Source organism: Pseudophryne corroboree, chromosome 8 (genome assembly GCF_028390025.1).
Source record: "Pseudophryne corroboree isolate aPseCor3 chromosome 8, aPseCor3.hap2, whole genome shotgun sequence".
Classification (NCBI taxonomy): domain Eukaryota; kingdom Metazoa; phylum Chordata; class Amphibia; order Anura; family Myobatrachidae; genus Pseudophryne; species Pseudophryne corroboree.
Genome location: NC_086451.1, coordinates 329107745 through 329117759, shown reverse-complemented (window position 1 = coordinate 329117759; position 10015 = coordinate 329107745). Strand labels below are relative to the sequence as shown.

At 46.8% G+C, this 10015-nt stretch overlaps 1 protein-coding gene across 1 annotated transcript; it reads left to right on the top strand.

Annotated features, from left to right (window-relative positions):
* Positions 1-226: 226 nt before the first annotated feature.
* Positions 227-1914, top strand: LOC134947760 (uncharacterized). The gene is made up of 3 exons (XM_063935671.1): positions 227-331; positions 407-619; positions 1234-1914. The coding sequence occupies exon 3, from the start codon at positions 1245-1247 to the stop codon at positions 1911-1913; it is 669 nt and encodes a 222-aa protein (XP_063791741.1). The 5' UTR covers positions 227-331; positions 407-619; positions 1234-1244; the 3' UTR covers position 1914.
* Positions 1915-10015: the final 8101 nt, after the last annotated feature.

The following is a 10015-nucleotide window of genomic DNA, read 5'->3' as shown; positions in this document are numbered from 1 at the left end:
CGGTGCAATTATTCCAATATTACTTTTTTCAAACATTTGCAAGTAGTCAATCTCTGCAATATCTGATGCATAATTCTCAAATGTAACAGATTTATTGTGTGCAACATCATGTACATTTGGATATACAACACAAAATAATGAAGCTTGAAGCTCTTAATCAGAAATTATTTGTTTATCCAATACCTAATAGATGGTTACAGTACACTAAGGCTTTGCAGTTATAATTTTTACACAAAGCATGGTAATAATGTTTGGTCCACTTTTTCAACAGTCCCACAGACCAGCCGGCCAGACAGGCCTCAGACAAGTCAGGATGAGGCAGGGATTGCAGGTAAGACTTCACTGTAGTCACATATTCTGAAAACACATAGAAGTACAAAATATTAATGTTTATATTTTCACATAGGTTCTGCTTCTGGAAGCCGACCTCCTGTAAGGCGCCCATCACAGGGCTCGGGCCACTTACCCAGGAGGCCAAGTAAGACACGGCGTCTTGGCACGGAATCTGCGGCTCCATCATCCCCACCCAGGCGACGCATTTCGGCAGTGTCACCCCAGCCACCACTGGCACTATTGGCGAGTTCGCAGAGTGATGAGCCCCGATCACCTCAGTTATCTGGTGAGTAAAAACAGAAATTAAACACATAGGCAATAATATACACAGTACAGTTAATATGTTGTTAGTTGGTTTTGAGATTACATGTTTTCCAGAACAAGCAATGTGATGTTACGTCTTCAATTGCTAAAGGTGAAAATGTTTTTTTTTAAAAGGTCTTAGTGGATGATCTCGCCAACATCATTTTTAATAAATAACAGACATTTGTTTAAAATTTGGCCACACACGTGCACATTAAAATAAAATACCAATAAAATTCCAAAAAAAAAACAGCATCCACAACATTATATTGTTCACACATCTCCCCTGTCCAGTATGTAGATGGCTTACTGGCTCCGCTCATCTGGACTATCCAGGTAAGTAGTCTATATCGTGGTCAGGGGAGGTGATATAACACTGTAATGCTGTGGAGGGGAGGTAGTTAGGTGTGGATTATGCAAATCTGTCTATGTGGCCGCCTGTGTTGGTATATATGTTTTTGAAAAAAAAAAACATTATAAGTTTTGAAAAACAACGCCAAAAACTATACAAATGGAGTATTATGAATGTAGTAATGTGTAGAAGTAGCCTTTAAACAAACTGACTAATAAACATTGCATGTTGGCCACCCCATACAGAGCCCAGCTTGATGGCCGACGTGGACCAGCAGGGACAAGACCAACAGGCAACCATCACACTGCAACTTACACCTGTTGACCCAAGCCAGCCAATACAGCTGCAGGATATCCCCCAAGCCTCCATCAGTCCACAACTGGCACAAGCTCCGCCACCAACCCAAATACCAGATGACTTTTGGGCCAGTTGGACAAGCCAACAGGCACAAAGCAATGCCAGCCTGACCGCACATACACAACACCTTGCCAGTCTGCCCCATCATCTACCGCGCATTAGTCGCAACTCGGGCAGACTGATTGTACAAGTAGGGCGAATGGCAACCTCAATGGAGCAAATAAGGGCTGACAACAGCCAAATGCTTGCTCATTTAACGCGCATCATAGATGAGCAACAGCGCCATCAGCAGGCACTTGTTCAGCTCATTCAGCACAACCAGGTTGTGAATGAGTCCTTATCCCGGATTGTAGCCAGCCACACTGCAACCAACACTCAACTGATTGCAAGCATTAATAATTTGAGCAGCAATATTACATTGATGGGAGCTCACCAAGTAACCTCCAGCTCGGGGACCACGACCCCTATCCAAACGCCAGTAACCTCCCCTGTTCGGCGTTCCTCCAGAGCACGTGCCAGTGAGCCAGCACAAAGCACAGCACCCAGCACACACAAGCGGAAAAAATAACCCCAATGTGATTTGCAAAATAAAAATTTGTATTTGACAAACACACAACTTCCTGTGTCCGTCTCAAACATTGTCGAAGCTGCTCTGTATGTATGTATGTTTTTCATGGGTAATGACTGAAAATGTATTTTTGGCATAAACTAAGTACAATGTACACACCACTATAAACAACAAACAGTAAGTTACAAAACACACAATAGAAAGTAGTGCAAAGTGTTTAGTCAAGGATAATTACAGCCTACTAAAACTGACCTGAAAAATAGCGCAGGATCACTTCTTGCCGTACCTGCCTCCCTACATATGTACTCACACTGTCACCAGATGGGTCTAACTCCTCTGCTTGCTGACTGCTTTCTCCCTCATCATGTGCCAGATGTTGGTTTAAACACAGATTATGGAGAAAACAGCAGCAGAACACAATTCTAGTCACCTTTGAGGGACTATACAACAAAAGGCCTGCAGATTTATCCAGACACCGAAACCGTGACTTCAGCACACCAAAACATCTTTCTATCACATTCCGCGTAGCCTTATGTGCATGATTGTAACTGTGTTCAGCAGGAGAATCAGGTTGGGACAATGGAGTAAGGAGCCAAGAGTAGCAGCCGTAACCCCCATCACCTGAAAAACAGATATAGTCAACATTAGTACATATGTTAGATTATTCTTTCACCTAATCAAAACTCGAGTTTGTGGTTAAAAGACATACACACAAAACATTTTAAACATACCCAACAGCCAGCCATCAGGCATTTGTCCGTCCTCAAATTTATCGAAGAGCGATGACTGACTGAGGATGAAGGAGTCATGGCAGCCACCAGGGTAACCTGCAACAACACTCATAATTTTTATGTTTGCATCACAGACCACCTGGACATTAGTTGATTGTGCCAGATGCCTATTAGTATATATATATTGGCGGCCCTTAGGTGATCTCAGCTGAACGTGTGTGCAATCTATGGCCCCCAGCACATTGGGCATGCCAGCAAGCTCATAGAAAGCTACCCTGACAGCACTCCACTCCGACTCCTCGGTAGGGAAGCAGATTGAGGCATTAATGTGTGGCTCCAACACATCCAAAACCTGAGTGGACATTAAACAAGCTAAGGTGAGTGTCATGTTAGGTATTCTCTACAATACTGTGTTGTTTGTACTTACAGAAGCAACACTTAGACATAACCGCCTATGTATTTTTAGACTCACCTGATTCAAATATCTGGAAAAGGTGGGCTGTGAGATACCAATGACGTCGCCTGCCACAGCCTGGAAGCTCCCAGTAGCCATAAAGTGTAACACAGCCAGGAGTTTGTGTAGGCCTGAGACAGAGCGAGAGCGTGCTGTCTCAGGGTCTATGCCCAGTTTGACAAGGTCATACAGGTGGAAAATGTTGGTTCTATTTAGGCGGAACATCTGTATGACCCTATCATCGGACAATGCATTTAAGTTTAAACGCCCTCTAAAAAAACGAGGCTGGCGTAGCCTCCGCGGTACCTGGACAACTTGTTGACCATGTTCACTTACCTGGGCCTGATTCCTGGAAGCCTCATGGAGCAGTCTAAGGTATCCCACAGCAAACCAAAAATCATTGGCACACACCACAGCCGCCATTTCAGAGTGAGAGAAGTTCAAAATGTGCCTGGAACACTTTTATAGGGCCAAACATTCAGGTGTGAGTAATGGATAATTGAGTACACATGTAAACACGGTTTTCAAATGCTGGCGCGTTTTTTTTTAGGAAAAAAATACGATGTGTAATTTTTCGCGGCCGCAAATGCATTTTCACGGCAGCAATTACAATTACGAATGGATAGTAAATGACCGAGATTCATATCTAAACAGGCGTAATTTGACCGATGGTGTATTCATTCGTAATTTTTTACTTGGACTTGCAAAAAAATACGAATGCCCTCATCTCTGCCGTGATTAGTGTTTAGTAAATTACCGAGATGACACTTTGCTGAAAAAACGGCATCTCGGTCAAAATCGGGAGCTTAGTAAATTTACCCCTGGGACGGGCGCCCAGCATCCTCTACGGACTAGGAGAAAAGGATTTACCGGTAGGTATCAAAATCCTATTTTCTCATACGTCCTAGAGGATGCTGGGGACGACATCAAGACCATGGGGTCTATACCAAAGCTCCAGTACGGGCGGGAGAGTGCGGATGACCCTGCAGCGCCGATTGCCCGAACTTGAGGTCTTCATCGGCCAAGGTGTCAAACTTGTAGAATTTAGCAAATGTGTTTGACCTTGACCAAGTAGCTGCTCGACAAAGTTGCAATACCGAGACCCCCCGGGCAGCCGCCCAGGATTAGCACACCTTGCTAGTGGAATGGCCCTTCACCGACGTCAGAAAAGGCAATCCAGCCGTAGTATGAGCGTGCTGAATCGTACTTCTGATCCGACGCGCAATAGTCTGCTTGGAAGCAGGACACCCAATCTTGTTGGGAGCATACAGGACAACAAAGACTCTGTTTTCCGTATTCGAGCTGTTCTAGCGACATAAATCTTCAAAGCCCTAACCACATCTAGAGACTTTGACTCAGTGAACGTGTCAGTAACTACTGGCACCACAATAGGTTGGTTTATGTGGAAAGATGAAACCACCTTCGGAAGAAAATGTTGACGAGTCCTCAACTCTGCCCTATCTTCATGGAAGATCAGGTAAGGGCTCTTGTGAGACAAGGCCCCAAATTCAGACAACCGCCGCAAGGATGCCAATGCCAAAAGCATCACCACTTTCCAAGTGAGAAACTTCAACTCTATCTCTTGTAGAGGCTCAAACCAATCTGATTGAAGGAACTGCAACACCACGTTAAGGTCCCATGGTGCCACTGGAGGCACAAATGGAGGCTGGATGTGCAGAACCCCTTTCACGAAGGTCTGAACCTCTGGAAGAGAGGCCAATTCTTTTTGGAAGAACACTGACAAGGCCGAAATCTGGACCTTGATTGATCCCAATCGTAGGCCCGCCTCCACACCAGCCTGCAGAAAATAGAGAAAACGTCCCAACTCAAACTCTTCCGTAGGAGCCTTCTTGGATCTACACCAAGACACATATTTTCTCCAAATACGGTGGTAATGTTTCGACGTTACTCCTTTCCTGGCTTGAATAAGGGTGGGGATGACTTCCTTGGGAATACCCTTTCGGGCTAGGATCTGGCGCTGAGCAGCCATGCTGTCAAACGTAGCCACGGTAAGTCTTGATACACGCACGGCCCCTGCTGCAGCAGGTCCTCGCGAAGAGGAAGAGGCAGAGGATCTTCTATGAGCAACTCCTGAAGATCTGGGTACCAAGCCCTCCTTGGCCAGTCTGGGGCAATGAGGATTGCTCGAACTCTTGTTCTTCTTATGATCCTGAGCACTTTTGGGATCAGCGGAAGTGGAGGGAAGACATACACCGACCGGAACACTCACTGGGCCACCAGCGCATCCACTGCTATTGCTTGAGGGTCTCTCAACCTGGAACAATATTTCTGAAGCTTCTTGTTGAGATGAGATGCCATCATGTCTACTTGAGGAACTCCCCAAAGACTTGTCACCTCTGTGAAGACTTCTTGGTGTAGGCCCCACTCTCCTGGATGGAGATCGTGTCTGCTGAGGAAGTCTGCTTCCCAGTTGTCTACTCCCGGAATGAAAATTGTCGACAGAGCCTTTACATGTCTTTCTGCCCAGAGGAGGATCTTCATCACCTCTGCCATTGCAGCTCTGCTTTTCGTTGCGCCCTGCCTGTTTATGTACGCGACTGCTGTTACATTGTCCGACTGGATCTGCACTGGATGATCTTGAAGAAGATGTACCGCTTGTTGAAGGCCGTTGTAAATGGCTCTCAATTCCAGCACGTTTATGTGAAGGCAGGCTTCCTGACTTGACCATTTTCCCTGGAAGCTTTCTCCCTGAGTGACAGCTCCCCAGCCTCGGAGACTTGCATCCGTGGTTACCAGGAGTCAGTCCTGAATCCCGAACCTGCGTCCCTCTAGTAGGTGAGAACTGTGTAGCCACCACAGGAGCGAAATCCTGGCTTTTGACGACAGGATTATCTTCCGGTGCCTGTGTAGGTGGGATCCCGACCACTTGTCCAACAGGTCCCACTGGAATACCCTGGCATGGAACCTGCCAAACTGTATGGCCTTGTAGGAAACCACTATCTTCCCCAACAACCGAATGCACTGATTGATCAACACACTCAATGGTTTTAATATCTGTTTTACCATTTTCTAGATTTTCAGAGCCTTTTCCACCGGAAGAAATGCTCTCTGAACTTCTGTGTCCAGAATCATCCCGAGAAAAGACAATCTTGTCGTCGGTTCCAACTGTGACTTTGGATAGTTTATGATCCAACCGTGTTGTTGGAGTATTGACAGGGAGAGTGTGATGTTTTGTAACAACTGCTCCCTGGATCTCGCCTTTATCAGGAGATAGTCTAGATAAGGAATTATATTAACTCCTTTTTGACGCAGGAGAACCATCATCTCCGCCATCACCTTGGCGAATACCCTCAGCGCCGTGGAGAGACCGAAAGTTAACGTCTGGAATTGGTAATGGCAATCCTGAACCGCGAATCTCAGATAAGCCTGGTGAGGAGGATAAATGGGAACATGCAGGTAAGCATCTTTTATGTCTACCGACACCATGTAGTCCCCCTCCTCCAGACTGGAAATCACTGCCCTCAGTGATTCCATTTTGAACTTGAATCGTTTCAAGTAGAGATTCAGATTTTTCAGGTTTAGGATCGGTCTGCCCAAGCCGTTCGGCTTCAGAACTACAAAAAAGGCTTGAATAAAACCCCTCCCCTTGTTGTGACAAAGGTACCAGGACTATGACCTGATCCTGACATAATTTTTGGATTGCCGCTGCTACTGCTTCCCTTTCTGGAAGAGAAGCTGGCAAGGTCGATTTGGCAGAAGTAGGGGTAGACTTCTGCTCCTGGGAACCTGAAGCTGCTGTGGACTTCTTTCCCCTTCCCCTACCTGCAAAGAAGGGGGAACCTCTCGCTTTTTTGTATTTATTGGGTCGAAAGGACTGCATGTGCGGGTGATATGTCTTTTTTGCCGGTGCAGGCGCAGAGGGCAAAAATGTTGACTTACCTGCGGTAGCCGCCGAGACTAACGCATCCAGTCCATCGCCAAATAAGGCCTCACCTTTATATGGGAGAGCCTCCATATTTCTTTTGGAATCTGCATCCGCGTTCCACTGGCGAATCCACAATGCCCGCCGAGCCGATACCGCCATGGTAGCGGCTTGTGAACTCAAGAGTCCAATATCTTTCATCGTTTCTAGCATGTATGCGGCAGCGTCTTTGATATTCCCTTACTTAAGGAGTATCTCATCTTTATCAATCGTGTCAATTTCTGATGACACGCTTTCTGACCATTTTTCAATAGCGTGACTCACCCACGCGCAAGCAATTGTGGGCCTGAGCAGCGTACCCTTGGCAACATAAATGAATTTCAGTGTAGTTTCCATCTTTCGGTCTGCCGGCTCTTTTAGTGAAGCCGTGACAGGTGCAGGGAGAATTACCTTCTTTGTCAACCTGGACAGTGCACTGTCTAACACAGGGGGTGAACTCCCATTTTTTGCTGACCTCCACCGGGAAAGGATAAGCTATCTGAATTCTCTTGGGAATACGAAATTAATTTTCGGGATTCACCCACATCCCTTCAAAGAGTGTATTAAGCTCGTGGGAAGGAGGGAAAGTGACCTTAGATTTCTTTTCTTTATAGAAATAAGCCTTCTCCTGAGGTACAGGAGTGACTTCCGTGACTTCCAGAACTTCCCTTATAGCCACAATCATATATTGTATTTTTTTTGCCAATTTATGATCTGTTTCCCTGGAGTCACTATCGTCGACACAAGAATCAGTGTCTGTGTCGATATCAGTATTCACAATATTTGCAAATGGTCTCTTATGTGACCCAGAGGGGTCGCCTGCGGATGGAAGAACAGAGCCCTGAAAAATCACATCCTCCACAGATTTTCTCCAGCACTCAGCATGAGATTCAGACTTATCTAATCTCCTATTGATATGATGCATACTATCACGTATTTCTTTCACCAATGCAGGCTCTTGGTGTGCCGGCAGCGTCACCACATTACACTTCTGTGTCCCTAAAATGGTTTCCTCCAGGGAGGAACTCCCTGCCTCTGACATGTCTTACACATGTGTACAACACACACACAGACACACTGGGACTTATTAGGGGACAGACCCACAGTAAAATCTGTCAGAGGGACACAGTTTAGGAGCAGCCAGTTCACAACCCCAACGCCAGTATCTAATGCCTGTGAACACAGAATGCCCACTGACATGCAGCGCTTTTTACACAGTATAACACACTTGTAAAGCACCAAATTCGCTTGTGCCTCCCCTGTTTTGCACCCTGATACTTGTAGTCAGAAGTGAAGGAGGACCAGCGATTTCTCTGCAGCCTGAGGAGAGAGAACGTGGCACTGAGCAGTGGGCTGGCTGCCTAAGGAAGAAGCTCCGCCCTTTTTAACCTCAGAAACTTTTCATAATATTTATACTGGCGGGGGTAGGGCTGTGCCTGGTCATCTTATGCCCCATTTTTGCCAGTTTATAGAGGTGTTTTTGCTGCCCAGGGCACCCCCCCCCCGCGCGCCCTGCACCCTGCAGTGCCTGTGTGTGTGGGCAGCAATGGCGCGCTGCGCTCCTGCCAGCCGCGCTGTACCTCAGCCATCACTTTTCTTGATAGAAGATCTGTCTTCTTCTACTCACCTGGCTTCTGGCTCTGTGAGGGGGGTAACGGCGTGCTGTGGGAGTGAGCATCTAGGCACGGCTAGCGTTTCAGTACCCTTCAGGAGCTAATGGTGTCCTGTCAGCCAGAAGCAGAGCCACGAAACTCTTCAGGAATTTGGTTCCTACTTCTGCCCCCTCAGTCCCACGAAGCAGGGAGTCTGTTGCCAGCAGTTCTCCCTGAAAATAACAAACCTAACATAAGTCTTTTCAGTGAAACTCAGTAGAGCTCCTCAGAGTGCATCCAGTCGACCTGGGCACATTTCTAAAACTGAAGTCTGGAGGAGGGTCATAGAGGGAGGAGCCAGTTCACACCCAATGAAAAGTCTTTAGAGTGCCCATGTCTCCTGCGGATCCCGTCTATACCCCATGGTCTTTATGTCGTCCCCAGCATCCTCTAGGACGTATGAGAAATAATGTTTGGCTGCCAATCCAGATTTACATAGATATATAAGCCTAACACTGAAGAAAATGCAGGTATATGCCTGATAACCTGCTATGTCCGCAATGCAGTGGGTGATAGCTAAAGTGTGGCTACAGCAGATCCAGTGTATGAATGGTCTCAGCACTTAAAGGGACCTGAGAGAGAAAGCTGCATGCTATGGCCAGATGCACTCACTCTTACTTGTCAGCACTAAACAGCCTCTGTACCCAAAAGGTATCATCTAGTTTACCCTCGTGGAGAGGACCTTTCCCATAACCCCCTGGGTCCATGTCACAATCTATTTGGAATAGTAAAGTGTGGCGAGCGAAGCGAGACACCGAGCCCGTGAGGGTCCAATGTTGCATTGAAGAAAAAAAAATTACTCCAAATGTACGAAGAACGAAGAAAACATTTAGGTGCTGTAAGGGCGGAAGTTCTTTCCTGCCCTCTCGTTTTGTCACTTCCAGGTCCTGAGCACGAAGGTAACATAGACACAACCGTACCCAAAGCATGAGAAACACATGCTAAGGGACTTCTCCTTTCCTTGCAGGCAGCACCAGCACTCTGTGAGATCAGCACTCGGCTGCAGTGGTCTGAACTCTGAAGCAGGCTGAATAATGGATCCAGACTTCAGCTATGTGTCTCATTCATACCCTGTATGATACCCAATGTTTGTATCATTTTGTGACTGCCAGTGTCAGCACGGTGCGGGCCCCCCGGGACCACTAAGCAGCCGCTTGTGTTGCCTAGCGGTAAATCCACCACTGGCGCTGCGGGCTTGGTTGCTCGATGTGCTCACCACAGGATCAATTCCCACTCTATGGGTGTCGTAGATACCCATGAGAGGTAATAGCCCTGTTGCGCCAGGATTCTGGCCGGTGGCATTGCCAGCTTTCGGGATTCTGGTGTCAGTATCCTGACAGCTG